Source organism: Ovis aries, chromosome 5, assembly GCF_016772045.2.
Source record: "Ovis aries strain OAR_USU_Benz2616 breed Rambouillet chromosome 5, ARS-UI_Ramb_v3.0, whole genome shotgun sequence".
Lineage (NCBI taxonomy): Eukaryota > Metazoa > Chordata > Mammalia > Artiodactyla > Bovidae > Ovis > Ovis aries.
Genome location: NC_056058.1, coordinates 41,277,375 through 41,293,180, shown reverse-complemented (window position 1 = coordinate 41,293,180; position 15,806 = coordinate 41,277,375). Strand labels below are relative to the sequence as shown.

Sequence of the window (15,806 nt, the reverse complement as noted above, 5' to 3'; positions counted from 1 at the left end):
ATGCCTCGTCCAGGGGGTTCACAGGTGGTGCCACGCTTCCCTCCACTCAGCAGCCCTTGATTGAGAGCTGCAGAGTGGTCTGCGGGAAGAAGCCCAGTGCCGCCCTGGAGGGGCCTTAGTGCTAGGGTGACCCCCACCTGGGGGCAGGAAGTAGGGGCAACTGGCTGTGTGGTGCTGAGTCTCCCTTGGAAGCTTGGAATCCTCGGCCCCCAAGTGGCTCCTGTGTCTGGGCAGACTCAGTGCACAGTCTGGGGACCATCCAGTGGACTGGCTGGGGTTGGGGTGTCAGGTGCTCAGGTTTCCTTCCGTAAAGTGGGAGCTCGTGGGCCCCACCAGGTGACAGGCTGAGGAAGGCCATGGCACACACAGGCCAGTGCAGGCCTACTGGACTCGCATGGACCCAGGCCAAGGCCCTTCCGACTGGTCTACACCCACTAGGGGCAGCAGGACTGGCCAGAGAGCTAGATGGGGCGGTGGGGGTGTGTGCTGCGGTGACTGTATCCCCCCAAATTCGCATCCTCCTGGGACCTCAGGATGAGGACCTACTTGGCTGTCGGGACTTTGTGGGTCAATTAGTAAAGACAGAGGTCATCCTGGTTAGAGTGGCCCTAACCTTGCCAGAAGTCCTTGTAGAGACACAGCATGGGGAGGTATGTGATGAGGGAGGCAGAACCTGGGCACTGGGGTGGCAGGGAGATCCCAGAGCCTGGAGGCGTTGCCCCCATGCCATGTCCTGGACGCCTGCCCTAAACGCGAGATACGTCTATCATTTGAGCTGCTCCATCAGTGACCTTTATGGCTGCCCAGGAGGTGACATGATGGTCTTGTGGCCCGGGGAGCAGAGCCTGCCCCTGGGGACACCTGAGACCCCCAGGGCAAGGATAGTGGGGTGGGGACAGGAGTCCCATGGATCTAGCTTCCCGGACTCTCTAGAAGGATTTGTGGTTTCTACTGCCAGCCACTGGTCCGTGAGGACACCATTGACCACCAGAAGAGGAAGGTTGATGGGTTCACACTCCCAGGGCATCTGCCATGGCCCATTGTCTCTGGGCATTCACTAGCTGTGGGCTGGCAGCTGATGGGCCTCTTGTCCATTGGGTCCAGGGCCTGACTCCGTGTCCAGACTTGTTCCCTTGCTGGGACATCATGTACTGGATGGATGAGGCCTGGGCCATGCCAAGTCCAGGGCCAGCGGAAGCCTTTGTGGGCTGACCCAGCTCCTGCAGCTGCTCAGGGGCCTCGCTCCCCATCCCACTCACCGCTTCCACCGCCTCCTAGGCTCTGTCAAGAATTCACATAGCTTCCAAGCCAAGATTCCCCTGGGGCACTGCATCCGCTTCTTGCCTCAGGTGGGAAAGAGCACCCTCATTGCAGGTCATTGGAGGTCACATTAGAGGTCATACATCCACCCCACAGAAGCTCACAGAGTGTGGCTGCGGCCCACTCACCCTCTAGTCTCCCATGCGGGGGTCGACTTGGACCGGGTCTTCTTTAAAGCAGTGAAACGTCTTCAAATGAACTCTCACCCCATTGCCGACCATGGAGTCACACAGGTGTGAGACCGTAGTGCAGCCAGAGTCTGACTGTGTCGTCAGCATCCTCCATCTCCCCTGGGACCCCTGTGCCTGTAGCCAAAAGCAGGACAGAGTCCAGAGTGGGCCTGGCGTTCAAGGTTGTTCCCAGCCCAGCTCCCGCCTGGTGGGTCCACTCTGCTCCTGGTTCAGACTGAGTGACATCTCAAGGTGGCTGGCACAGGGATAGCCCCAAAGACATCCTCATCTTGGGACCTGTGTCACCTCATGGGGCAGAGGGGACTTTGCAGGTGGGATTAAGCTAAGGCCCCTGAAATGGGGTTGACCCCTGGGGTCCCAGTGTCATCACAGGGTCCTTATAAGAGGGAGGTAGAGGGTCAGAGGCATAGAGACAGGAGATGCTGCTCTGCTGGCTGTGAGGATGGAGGGAGGGGCTGCGAGCCAGGGATGCGGTACCTCTAGAAGCTGGAAAAGCGGGGAGCCAATGCTCCCCTGGAGCCTCCGGAGGTTACCAGTCCCATGAACCCATCTCGTACTTCTGACCTCTAGAACCATAAAGTAATAAATGTGCTGTTGTAAGCTGTGGCATTTGGGGTAGTCTTATTACAGCCGCTTTATCACATGAAGCCCTCACGAGGCCCATGACACATATCAGAAGCGGTTGCTCCTGTTAGTATGTCAGAAGGAGTTTTGGAATGGGGAGTGCAGACCTGGGCTGGGGGCAGGCAGTGGGTGTACACCTGCAGACCCTAACACATCCCCCTGGTAACTAAACCTGAGCCCCGAGTTTCCTGCTGGCCAAAGTGAAAAGGGACAGACTATTGGGGGGCTGTGTGACCCTCACAGCCCACAAGCAGAAAGCTTCCCCCTGCCTTCCCTTGGGGCCTGGAGCAGTTCCCTGGAGGCTCCACACAGCTAGCTTGAGCCCAGGACCTGGTAGGGTCAAGCCTGCCTCCGTGTGGGGTCCGCATCCACCAGTTACCTGGGAGGGATCTACAGCCGAGGGAATTTGTTTGGGGAGTCTAGGGCGAGAGGTCAGTCTGGCTCCCACTTGGAGGTAGCTGTCTTTGTCTGGACAGTCCTAGCAGTCAGACCAGGCGCCCGCTGAACCGCCACAGCCAGGAGCCCTAGTTCCAGCCAGGGAGGGGTCCGCTGAAAATTTCATCCCTGATGCTCTTTTCTGTATGTTTGAAGGTTTTTGTGAAACACAATGAACTTTATGTTTTGTTTTGTTTTGTTTTTTTTACAATGAACTTTAAAATGCTTAGCCTTACAGGGACTTCCATGGCAGTCCACTAGATTAGAACTCCTTGCTTCTAATGCAGGGGGATGTGGGTTCCATCCTTGGTCAAGGAGGTAAGGTCCTGCATGCCACATGATGTGGCCAAAAAATAGAAAAAAAAAACCAAAAAAACCTTAGATTCACAGCAAAGTGACCAAAATGATACAGAAAATCTCTGAGCGCCCTGCCTCACCTTGTGACTCAAATGGTAAAGAATGTGCCAGCAGTGTAAGAGACCCAGGTTCAATCCCTGGGTCGGGAAGATTACCTGGAGGAGGAAATGAGAACCCACTCCAGTATTCTTGCCTGGAAAATCCCATGGACAGAGGAGTCTGATGGCCTCTAGTCCTTGGGGTCGCAAAGAGTTGGACACAACTGAGCGACTGACGCTTCCACTCTTCTCACTGCTTCACCCAGTTGCCCTGCATGTTACATGTGCCAGCTTACACGGCCAAGGCCGACGTCACAGGTGCAACCCACGTGACTACACTTGTGTGCCCCCTTATGTGTGCTGAGGCTTCAGGGAGAACCAACCAGGTGTCTACAGGGTGCCCCACGCTGGGAGGGGTCGGAGTCCCTGGCGAGCGGCCCACAGACATAACACATCAACTCCAAGGCCCTGTGTCAGTGTATCTTGTTGCTGATGGGTTGACTTAGACCCTTGCTAGGGCAGCGTCCACTTGAGTCCCTCCACTGTGCACCACGGTTGGCACTAAGCCACTCAGACCCCTACACCCCTGACAGCTCAAGGGGCCCCATGTGGGGTCTCCAGGCCTGGGGTATACTGTGTGTTTGGGGGATATGGCTTTTCTTCATTCTTCATTTTTTAAATTGAAATATGATTTGCATTTCTTACAATTCAGCAGTTTTAGTACATTCACAGTTGTACAACCATTACCTCCAGATGCAGAACATTCCATCCCCCAAAAGAAGCCCTTCCCCCATGACAAGTCACCCCCACCCCCTTTCCAGCCCATGACAACCAGGAACCCACTCTTTGTCTGTGGATTGGCCCGTTCTGGACGTTTCCCATCAGTGGGATCACATCCCACATGTCCTCCTGTGTCTGCTTCTCTCACTGAGCATCGTGTTCTCAGGTCCCCTCCATATGGCAGCCAGGGTCAGGGCTTTAGCCTTTTTCCTGGCTGAATCATATTCCACTGTGTAGAGGGACCACATTGTGTATATCCATCCTGTGTATGAACTGGTGGGTCATTTCTGCTTTTTGACTACTGTGAATCGTGCTGGTGTGAACACGCGTACAGACTTTGCTGTGAGCATGTGTTCCAGATGTGACTGAATCTCCTCTGGGGGATGTTTGGGGCCTTGTTAGGGTCCAGGCTGAGGGGGAGTGCTCAGCCTTCCAGACACCTCTTCAGGCGTTGTGCCTCCAGCTGCCCCTGCCCCTCCAGGCCTTCCTCTGGTCCTCCCCACTCTGGTTTTTCTGGAGTCCTGGCTGCAGGGGTATCCACCCCGCCCTCCTCTGCTGCCCCCCAGTGCCCAGCCCCCTGCAGCCCCCCGGGAGCAGGTGCTACTCTGTCTCTTTCTCACAATCTTCCCTGGATCCTTGCATCTCTGCCGGGCCCTGGGGAAGGGGACTCTTTGCAGTGCACTGAGCCCTTCTGTCTCAGTCGCCAGGGTGAGCATATGCCCTGAAGGTCCCTCCAGGCATCCCAGGTGGGCCTGGATGAGGGCGCTGTCCGTTTGCCAGCTGGGCTTCTGGGAAACAGGATGAGGTCACAGCTCGGGAAAGTGCTTTGCAAACTCTCGGCAGCATCCTATGCGGGTTAGGGGGAGGAGCAGCATCATCTGCTGCGTTGTGGGTGTATCTCCCACAGTTGGAGGCCCCGCCTACCCAGCCAGCAGTTCCCACAGCTCCTGGTACTGGCCAGCGCAGAGTTGCTTCCCATGGGAAGCCCCTGGGTCGCTTCCATGGCCAAGGCCCCTGCTCCGGGGTCCTCTGGGGGGAGGGCCTGTCCTGCCTCTCGCAGCACCTGGGCCCCAGGTGTCCCAGGATTGTGGTCCCATCTCTCTCCTCTCACGTCCGTCTTCACCCTGTCTTCTCTTTGTACATGTCCAGATCTCCTTTTTGTAAGGGCACCAGCCGTTACTCCAACATGACCACATTTTAGTTGACTACTTCTGCAGTGACCCCTCCCCAAAGAGGGTCTCATCATGGGCCTCACCCACCCCTACGTGCCCAGCCCGGTGGTGGCCTGGGGACCCGAGAGCATCCTGGCAGCCGGACAGCCCCATGCCAGACAGGGACAACCAGCCATCTGGTGATGAGATACAGGGGACAGAGTGTGAGCCCACTTCTGGCAATCCGACCAGTTTCCTGCCCCTGAAATCTAATAACAAAAGTTTGTGCTTGTCCTTTGTGGGTCTTCTTTTCATTTCAGTTTCCTAGTAGTTCTTTTTAAAACTGAGACAGAATTTACTCACCTTAAAATTTATTTCTCCAAAGTATATTTGCACAGCTGTACAACCACCACCTTTATGTAATTCCAGAACATTCCATTACCCTAAAAAGAAACCCCATCCTCATTAGCAATGACTCCCCAGCCTCTGACAATCAGGCACTCTCTATGTCTGTGGATTGGCTTGTTCTAGACGTTTCCTATCGGTGGAGTCACACCCGGTGTGTCCTTTGTCTGCTTCTCTCACTGAGCATTGTATTCTCGGGGTCTGTCCACACGGTAGCAAGTGTCAGGACTTCCCTCTTTTCCATGGCTGGGTGATGCTCCCGGATATGGACACGTGGTAGTGTTCACCTTTGGTTGCTGTGCATGTGTGGGTTTCCATGTGGACCTGTGTCTCCGTTGCCCCTCATGGGTGCCTGGCAATGGAATCACAGGGTCGTGGGGTGACTTTTCTGAGGACGCTGCCCCATTTCACAGCCCACCTGCCATGTGGGATTCCAGTTTCTCCTCATCCTCCCACGCTGGTCCCTGCCGGCTTCATGAATCCAGCCATCTGGGTGGGTGTGGAGTGTGTCCTGCTGGTTTCAGTTTGTGTTCCCCTGTTGCCAGACTGTGTATGTCCTTACCTCTCCTGGTTGCCATTTCTACATGTTCCTTGTCTTCAGCAGTGGCCTCCAGGCCATGTGCCCCCCCACCTCCTCCCCAGCTGTGGGCTGCAGACTGAGTGGGGGTGCAGCATCAGGCCAAGGTGTCCCTGATCTCAGGGATCCTCCCCAACTAGAGTCCTGGGGCACTGGGCAGGTGCAAGGAGGCCTACAGGCCCACCTGCTTCTCCTGGTTATGGGCCAGCATCAAACTGTCCTGGGATGGGGGTGATCAAAAGAAATAGTCCAGGATGGGGCGCCTAGCCTGCCGGCTTTGTGCCCCCCAGGCGCTGGCCCTGTTTGTATCTCTGCCTCTGTGCTGGGCTATGGGTCGCAGGGGGAGATGGAGCGGGGGAAGGACAGAAACCCCTCGCCAAGGCAGGAATGGGAGCTAGGTAGGATCTCAGAGCCCTGCCAGGGTGGCCAAGTGGGAGGTTGGGGGAGGCTACAGCATGGGCAAAGGCCCTGGGCTGAGCCGCCTGGGGAGGCAGGCACTGAGAGTCAGCTCTAGGGCAGCCAGGACAGGCAGTGAAGTTCAGGGTGCAGGCTGAGGAACCTAGGTCAGACCCAGGAGGGGCCAGCCTTGGTTTCCTCCCCACAGCACGGGGTATATGCCCTTTGAGTTCCTGCTATGGGCACCCCCAGGACAGCCATGGTCCCTGCCAGGCGCATTTGGGCCCGGACTCTGGGGGGCAGCGATTTGGGGAAACTGAGGCTGGGGTGGGGAGGGTGCCAGGGCAGCAAGGTACAGGCCGGCAGCAGCAGGGTTCAGGCTGGTGGCGGCAGGCCGGCATTGTTGACAGCCGTCTGTGGCTAGAATCCGCCCCGTTCAGTAATTCTCTGCACTCTGCCAGTAATCGCCCTGACTTACCAGGCAGGCATCATTTCCTGAAAGTCAGCCGGCCTTAGGGGAAGTAGGCGCCGGCGGTGACTAAACCAACATGCAAATGCAGCCGGGCGGGCGCGGGCTGAGGGCTGAGGGCCGGCCGGGCTGAGCCCCCGCGGTCATGAGGCAGCTGCTCCTGCTGCCTCCCAGAGACCCTGCCATCACCATGTCCCAGCTGCGCTTCTGGCTGCAGTTCGCCACTATCGGCAAGGTAATCCTGCTCCTGCTGGGCGCCCAGGGCCGGCGGGGTGGCGGGGTGGCGCAGCGGAACGGGGGGTGGGGGGGGGGGGGGGGGGTGGGCCGGCCCGTGGGAACAACCAGGGTGGGGGTGGGGAGGCGGCTCCGTCCGGCTCTTTTGGCAGCCAGGGTGATTCCGCTGGAGTTTTCCGAGCAGAGCCACGTGGGATGTGGGGACAGCCAGGGAGGGTAGGCAAGGGGGAAACGGGGGGCCAGAGCCGTCCCACCTGGAGTCTCGGGGGCATTCCGGGCACGGCAGCACTGGCTCCATGGGCCGGGGTGGGGCACGGCTTGAGACGGGCTCTGATGGGACAGGTAGGAATGGTCCTTTCCTGTCCTTCTGTCCTCCCATCCCTCCATCCCCGCTTCCCTTTATCCCCCTCTTATCCATCCCCCTGACCCCGTCCCCCCATCCCTCTGTTTCCTGGTCTGCCCTCGGGGCCCTGGATCTGTGTCTGAAGGGCGTTTCTGGTGTTGCTTCCCCAGCTGGGAGGGGTTGCTGAGCAGACCCAGAGCCAGGTCTAGCCTTGGGGCTGTCCTATTCCGTCCTGCTGGGTACTGGTGGTGGATGTGAGATGGGGGCATTGCTGCGTGGGCAGCTCCTCCAGGTCCTTCCAGCTCCTCACTGGTCCGGGGTCTCTGGGATGCTGAGAGAACTGTCAGGGTAACCAGCCAGCTCCCCACTCGGGGGCTGCAGTGGAAGGAGCAGGGTGGGGACACAGGTCAGGAGGTGACGGAGGGTGGGGTGGACACAGGCTGCTGCGTTGGCTCTGGTGAGGGCCGGGGAGCTCCCGCCCTGGCCTAACTGGGCCTTGGGACCCAGAGAGGGTGGATCTGGGTTCAGTCGTCTTGCGGGTCTGCCGAGGGTCAGGTCCTGACATGGGCAGGCACCCTCTCACTCGCATCCAAACACCCACCCTGTGCAGGGCAGGAGGGGCCCTGGGAGCCCCACCCCCAACCCTGGTGACCCCAGTGAGGCCCCACCTCTCTTTGCCCCTGAGGATCCAGGGGCCCCCAGATGATGCTGGCTGCCCCTCCGGGCGTCTGGTAGGGACAGTGTCCACAGACTGGGGAGAGGGCACCCGCTTCCTTAATAAATTGTACTTTTCAGAACAGGGTTAGGTTTATAGCGAAGCTGTGGATCAGTTCAGGGTCCCCGTGGGTCATACCTCAGCTAAGCACCGCCTGCGTCCCAGCTGATGGGCTAGTGCTGATATGTCATCCTCATCCAAGGTCTGCACGTCCCCTTGTCCTCTCTGCCCCAGGACCTCATGTCACCAGACCCCCTTGGTCTTGCCATTGTCTCGTCTTGGGAGTGGGGGCCTGGGCAGTTGTGGGTGGAGAGCCCAGGCCGATTGTCCTGCAGGATGTCCCCAGTCTGGGCTTGTCTGGTGTTTTCTTGTGGTCACCCTGGGACCATGGATTCCTAGGGGAGGGACCCAGGAGGGGACGTGCCTTTCTCATCTGTCACAGTAGGGGTTCCTGCTGCCAACTTTGACCTGACCTCCTGGTTCCTCCATGGGGGAGGGGGTGTCCTTCCCCTGCACACTGTCCTGGGAAGGGTCTCTGTGCAGCCCTCTCAGAGGGTACAGTCCCCTTCAGCCCAGGGACTCTGCCATGGTCTGGCCCCCCAGCCCTGCCCTGCTTCTTGCCCACTGCTCAGCAACTGTTCTGCCTTCAGGGAGCAGGGCAACCCCTCAGGGCTCCAGGTCTGCTGGCTGATGGCCCGGGCCATCATCACTCTGCCCAAGCTCAGTGCCACGCACTGGGAGGACCACGCATATGTGGTGCCAGGGGATTTCAGCAATGACAACTTTCCGTGCTTATACCCAGACCCACCCCAGCCAGCCTCAGTGTCTGGGGACCTCATTGTCCACCAGACTCGGGATGGGCCACCTCTGACCCTAGCTGACCAGGGATGGGCCGGGGAGCAGGCACGCCAGACCCCCCAGCCCTCGCTAGCTCAGTGTCCCCTGAGATGGGTGCTCTGGCCTGTTGAGTCACCCAACTCTTGTGTGAGGGGGCCAGGAGCCTCAAGTGGATCATAGAGCACCTCTTCCTGCTCCTGGGGTTGGCATTCCCCTCCTGCTTCCCTTCCTGCTCTGTCCCAACCTCAAAGATTTTATTCACTGCCTCACCTGGATTGGACCAGGTCATGGGGTCCTGCCACTGCAGGCAGTGGGGGAGGCTGGGGCCTGTCCCCCCAACACCATGAGACCAGGCTGTGCATGGTGGGGGGCAGAGGCCAGTAGGAGCAACTGGGCTGTGGGAAGCCATCTTCCTAGGCCCCCAGCCTCAGACTGGCTGATCTGGCCCTGCCCCTGCCATGACCCTTCCTGCCATTCCCCCTGTCCTCTGGGCACGGTGGGTCCCACCTGCCTGTTTGGGTTCCCCTGCCTGCTAGCATGGGAGCATGGGGGTCTGGGGAAGCTGGTCATTGTCACCTGGAGGTCCCCTCACCCCAGGGCGGGGGCAGGTGGTTCCCATGTAGATCAGTGGGAGGGGAGCCCCAGAAACACTCTGTAGGGGGGTGGGGCAGGGCTTGGCACTGCCTGAGCCAGGATGCCTAGTCTTAGTGACCTGGGGCTGAGGGGACGTCCCCCTCTACTGCCCCCACCCAGCCAGGAGCTAGCTCAGCTGCGGCCTCCAGGCCCCAGCCGGGTACATCGGGTGGGCCCCACTCCCTGGTGTCCCTTCCTCCCCAGAGTCCACTGATCTTGAGTCCCTAGGTCAGAGACCCAGCTGGTCTGTCCCACCCACCTTCCTTGCCTCCCTCATCCCCTGCCACAGGTTAGTGGGACAAATGCAGCCTTCCTGGCAGCCCGCCTCAGCCCACTTGGCTGTGGCCCTCCGACCACCCTAGTGGGCAGTGACCTGTGGAAGGTGCGCTGGTTGCTCCCAAAGGGCTTGTTCCCTCCTCCTCCGCCTTGGCCCCACCTCCTCCTTGGCCCCTCCCTGCTCAGGAAATGCTCCCACTGACATGCCCTCTGGGACCACAGTCTGTCCATAACCCGCCCCATGTCAAGCAGGCTGGGAGGCTCCTTCCCTGGAGTGATCAGCTGAGCATACCCCACATTCCGGCACAGAGGGGCTAAGGGAGGTGGTTGGGGCCTTCACCTTCCCCAGCTCCAGGCACTGGGGGGCCCCTGAATCTTGGTATCACCCCTTCACAAGGATGGGTGTGCCCTAAGTAGACTACAGCGTGTACTTGTGGGGTCTGCTTTCTCTCACCTCCCCTTACTTTTCCCCCTTTAAAAAAAAACAAACAGCTTTATTGCTATAATTCACATACCATACAGTTGACCCATTTGAAATGTGTAGTTCAGTGTTTGCAGTGCATTCAGAGTCATGCAAGTGTCATCTCTGTTTAGTTCCAGAACATTCCGTCACCCCCCGAAGACACGCCATCCCCAAGAGCAGTCACTCCCCTCTCCTCCCTAGCCTCTGACCACCAGGAACCCACTCAGCCCCAGAACTCAGCCTGTTCTGGACGTTTCCCATGAGTGGAATCACATGCTGCGTGTCCTTCTCTGTCTGCTTCTCTGAGCATCATGTTCTCAGGGCCCATCCACATGGTAGTGAGTGTCAGAGCTTTATCTCTTTCTGTGGCCAAGCATCATCCACGGCATGACTGGACCTGTGGCTCTGCCTGTGTGGCCTCACAGCCGCCCATACCTAGCCTGTCTTCCAGGACTCCTCATACCTCGATGACCTCTCCAATGCTTCCATCTTCTCCTCATCCGTGGACTCCCTCTCGGACATAGCTGACACGCCCGACTTCCCACCCGCTGACAGCCTCAGCCAGGTGCCTACCATCTGGGATGTGAGCACTGGCCCCTCCGCCCACGACAAGGTCAGTGCACCCAGCCTCCAAGCTGGCAGCCATGCCAAGGCCATTCAGACCCAGACAATGCTGCTACTCAAGGTTGCTCGTGTCTCCCATGCAGGCCTGAAGATGCAGGGGCTCCCAATGGGAAGGGGGACTCTGGGGAGCATAGCACACACTAGTGGATGTTGGTGGATATCTGCCCAGCTGCCCTGACAGGCTCAGTGCCCGTGAAACTCCTGGACCCTCAGGAAGGGTCAGGGGGATGTGACATGCCCAGAGCAGGTACAGTAGGCAACCCAGGCCCAACCCCACCTCTGGCTGCAGGGGCCCAGTAGGGCAGTAACCCTGCCCTCCCCTCACCAGGGCCCTCCCACCGGCTCCTAGCCTCTGCCAGGCCCAAGCGGGCAGCTGAAACCCCACACGTACTCCTGCTGTGGCCAGCAGGGCTGCAGGAACCTGAGTCAGCCTTCCAGGAACCTGAGCCCAAGGCTGTTTGTTTGTTTTTGTTAATTCAAAAAAAAAAAAAAACGGGAGAGGGAATTGAGGGTAGGTTTCTGATCTCCTTGTACCTCATTTCTATTTTATTTTCATTTCAAGAAAACTGTGTTGTTTTTTTTTTAAACTTCCCTGGTGGTCCAGGGGCCAAGACTGTGCTTCTACATAGGGAGGCACAGGTTTGATCCCAGATAGGGAACTAAGATCCCACATGCTGCGCAGCACAGCTGCCCACCCCCCCCCCCACCCCGCCTAAAAAAAAGAAAAGGAAACTACACTTTGATTAAAAAAACAAAAGTTTGTTTTTACTTTCCTTCCAGTTTTATTGAGATGTAATTGACACATGGCACTAAGTTTAAGGAGATGCACACACAGCACAACGATTGACTTGCCTATGTCATGAAAAAGGACCACAATAAGTCAGTGAACATCCACTGTCTCGTATCAATACAATAATAAAGAGATAGAGGGACTTCCCTGGTGGCCCAGTGGTAAGAACTCAGCGCTGTCACTGTTGGGGGCCTGGGTTCAATACCCGGTTGGGGAACTAAGAGCCCACAAGCCACACAGCATAGCCAAAAAAGGGGAAAAAAAAAGAAGTAGAAAACCTTTTTTTTCCTTGTACCCAGAACTCCTTGCATTTACTGTTAACTTTCATATACAATGTACAGCAGTGTTCTCTACTTATCATGCTGCCCGTTGCGTTCCTAATTCTTACTTATCTAGTGCTTTGTGTGCCCCTAGTACTTATTTATGCAGCAGATCTAAGCAGGCAGGCAGCAGGAGGGAGGCTTGTAGCCATCTGAGGGGCATGAGGACAATCGGGCAAGCCCTCCTGGAGGCTGGGGGCCTATCCAGGCACTTCAGCCCTACCTCTGGCCTACAGGCTCATGACCCCTCTTCCTGCCTCTCCCCTCCAGCTGTTCCCGCCCAGTGGGGCATTTACAGGCCTCGAGGACCCTGTGTCCTCCCTCCCCAGCACCCCACTTCTCATCAGCTACCAGGTGAGCCAGGTACCTTCCCTAGCCCTGCCCACCCCTCCTGGGCACTAGGGAGGGCCACTCAGGCACTTGCTGTGTGCAGAGTCTGGGCCAGCTTGGGAGCATGGTCTATTTTACAGACAGGGAAACTGGGGTCCCAGGGAGGCACCATGCTGTGGGGGGCAGAGGGGGAGGGTAACACCTTCCCATCACCTGAGTCACTGGGCTGGCTAGTGGTCCAGGCCCCTGCCCCTGATGGGGAGGCTGGCGGGCCACAGGGGACAAGACAGTCCCCAGTATGACAGCACCTCTCCTCAGGCTCAGAGTCAGCCTGAGGAGGACGACGAGGCTGAGGAGGATGAGGCGGAGGAGCTGGGCCATGCGGAGACGTACGCTGACTATGTGCCATCCAAGTGTGAGTGTCCTGCCATGGAGACCCCCAGCTGCACAGTGCCTGGGGCCTGGGTCCTCTGGCCTGGGGTGCCCATTTCAGGGGTCTCTGAAGGTCCCAGGGAACCTTAAACTGCCAGAGCAGGTGTGGGTGCTGAGGGTGGTCTCCTGAGGGACTCTTCTGTAATCAGGGTTGTGATCCTCACCTGGCACAAAACCAGCCACAGGCCGATGTTGCAATGGAGAGGCAGGCTGCCTTCCTCTGTACCTGGGAGGGTTTTAGGAATCTGCCACCTGCTGGCACTATGCTGATGGGCCCTCCCCTCCACTTCGTGGGGCGTGCCATGCCCATCCTGGCCCCAGGCAGACCTCCCTAGTGCCCTGGTCACGTCCAGGCCACGCCCCTGACCTGGTCCCTCGGCACATCCCTACAGCCAAGATCGGGAGGCAGCACCCGGACCGTGTGGTGGAGACCAGCACGCTGTCCAGCGTCCCACCGCCAGACATCACCTACACCCTCGCCCTACCCTCCTCAGACAGCGGGGCCCTATCTGCCCTGCAGCTGGAGGCCATCACCTACGCCTGTCAGGTGATCCCGGGGTCTCCCACTGGGTCTGCGGCCTGCGTGGGGATAGTCTCAGTGCCCACCCTGACCCTGTCGAACGCTGACCCCCGCTTCCCCCACCCCCGCAGCAACATGAGGTCCTGCTCCCCAGCGGGCAGCGCGCGGGCTTCCTCATCGGCGATGGCGCGGGTGTGGGTAAGGGCCGCACGGTGGCCGGCGTCATCCTGGAGAACTATCTGCGAGGCAGGAAGAAGGCCTTGTGGTGAGCTGCCTTCCCTGGGTGCGGGGTGGGCCCGCAGCCTGGGAGGGGGCTCCTGAAGCCTACTGGCCCACAACCCCAGGTTCAGCGTCTCCAATGATCTCAAGTACGACGCGGAGCGCGACCTCCGGGACATCGCCGCCCCCGGCATCGCGGTGCACGCACTGAGCAAGGTGGGTGGGCCGCAGCCCCAAACCTGGTGCTGGTCGGGGTCGCGAAGCCCAGCTCTGGCCAAGCCACCGCATGCACAGATGTCTGCTCCCTTCTCCAGATCAAGTACGGCGACAACACTACCTCAGAGGGCGTTCTCTTCGCCACCTACTCCGCCCTGATTGGTGAGAGCCAGGCGGGTGGGCAGCACCGCACGCGCATCCGGCAGATCCTGGAGTGGTGCGGGGAGGCCTTCGACGGCGTGGTATCCTCGCTGGGATGGGGGCGGGGCGGAGCGCAGAGGCGGGGCTAGAGGGGCGGGGTCTAGGACAGGGAGCCGGGAGACCCTGACAAGTCCATCCTGGGAGGCTCTGGAGGGGTGGAAGTGCGGGAGGAATTCCCGCCAGGGAGGGTCTGATGTCCCACGCTCGCCCTCAGTGACCGTTGCTACCCGTCCCTGGCTGTCTGCCTAGGCCTCCTGGCTCCAATGGGCCGGACCTATGTCCACAGGGTCAGGGTGGTGGTGGCTGAGACACTCCAGGCGGTGAGACTCAAGGTCTGGAGAGTACTTCCTGCCCTGTCCTCATCCAGCCCCCTAGTAGTGGAGCTGAGTGGGCCGGCAAGGCCAGGCAATCCAAAGGGGAGCCAGGCCAGAGGCCCCCCCTGCCCCAGCTTTGCCAGCTGGTGTGGGTCCCATGCCTCTCCCTCCTTTGCTCTTAAGCCTGAGATCACTTCCTTTTTGCTCACACCAAACTTGTAGGAAAATGAAATGTAGGAGAGTATAAGCTAGAGTCTGATGTTTGTGTCCTGTCCACCTCTTCTTGTTTCACACACTCCTTTTACCAGTAACAATCTTCCAGAGGACCCACCTTGGCCTCCCCACAGCTGGGCATTCAAGGGCCACAACTTCTCCTGGGGATTTCTGCAGGGGCCCACAGAGGATCCTCAAGCTCTATCCTCCCAGGATCCACCCTTGTTCCCAGAAGTGGGGCAGCTGCATTCTGCAGAGGCTCCCCCTTCCTCTTGATGAGAGGAGACCTGGGGTCCTCTGCTCACAGGGCAAAGTCTGTACAGAGGCCCTCAAGCAAGACACAGCAGCAGGTCTACTGATGCATCAGCTCAGCAACAGCATGAAAAATAACAAGGTTAACCTCACTGGGGGGTAGCCTGTCGGCATCAGGCTAACCTTCTCACCCATGTTCCCACAAGTTCTCCATCAACCCTCTATACATTTGTGTGGACACGTGCGCACACACATGGTACTCACACCTTGTCTTTCAGATAGGTTTGTAAAAGACTTACTTGTCTGTAACTTGCTCCCCTGAAAACATGAAGAACTTTTTATGTATTCCAACTTCTGTGAACATCACTGGGGTCCAGAGACTGTTTTCCAGTGGCCCTGGTGGCTAGAGACTCCAGGCACCTTCTGGATTTCCCCCAGCCAGGAAGGGAGGCAGTGTGGTGGGTCTGTGGGGCGGCCTGCCTTTCAGAATAGTCCTTAACCCACGCCCAACCCAGATTGTGTTCGACGAGTGCCACAAAGCCAAGAACGCAAGCTCCACCAAGATGGGCAAGGCCGTGCTAGACCTGCAGAACAAACTGCCCCTGGCCAGGGTGGTCTATGCCAGCGCCACAGGTGAGGGCCCTCTCATCGATGGGTGATACCTGCCCCAGCACAGCTGTAGGGGCATCCGATCTGCAGCCCGGCTCTTGCCAGCTACCTTGCAGCCTCTCTGCAGAGATACCAGCCCCTGTCAGGGGCCTCCCCTCTGACCACTGGCTGTGGGCACTTTTCCAAGAGCCTCAGGTCCCTGTTGCTGGCCCTTGTGCCATTTCTGGGGCCCCATCCAAGGCTGCCAACCTAGCCAGGTCAGAGGAGCTGACAGCGGCCCCCCTCCCCAGGTGCTTCTGAGCCCCGGAACATGATCTACATGAGCCGCCTGGGCATCTGGGGTGAGGGCACGCCCTTCCGGACCTTCGAGGAATTTCTGCATGCCATCGAGAAGAGGTGCGCTCTTCATGCCCACGTGATGGAGGTGGGGCTGCAGAGGGCCCTGCTTCTCATATGTGAAGGTGCACCCCTCCCACCCACTCTCCTGTGGCAACCAGGGGAGTCTTGGAATGAAAATTCCGT

General features: G+C 58.7%; 1 protein-coding gene across 9 annotated transcripts in view; it reads left to right on the top strand.

Annotated features, from left to right (window-relative positions):
* SBNO2 (strawberry notch homolog 2) overlaps positions 1–15,806 on the top strand; it is a 42,660-nt gene that overhangs the window by 18,498 nt on the left and 8,356 nt on the right. For 5 of the 9 annotated variants that reach the window (XM_042250464.1, XM_060416442.1, XM_042250463.1 and 2 more), the window contains 9 exons: positions 10,684–10,857; positions 12,249–12,332; positions 12,627–12,723; positions 13,133–13,287; positions 13,392–13,525; positions 13,605–13,695; positions 13,794–13,937; positions 15,191–15,308; positions 15,575–15,680. In XM_042250464.1, the coding sequence (XP_042106398.1) occupies positions 10,684–10,857; positions 12,249–12,332; positions 12,627–12,723; positions 13,133–13,287; positions 13,392–13,525; positions 13,605–13,695; positions 13,794–13,937; positions 15,191–15,308; positions 15,575–15,680 (1,103 nt within the window). Of the gene's footprint in view, positions 1–6,814; positions 6,979–7,295; positions 7,320–10,683; positions 10,858–12,248; positions 12,333–12,626; positions 12,724–13,132; positions 13,288–13,391; positions 13,526–13,604; positions 13,696–13,793; positions 13,938–15,190; positions 15,309–15,574; positions 15,681–15,806 lie in introns of those variants that run through there. The other 4 variants (XM_027970169.2, XM_042250468.1, XM_027970168.2 and 1 more) reach the window with 4 other exon arrangements.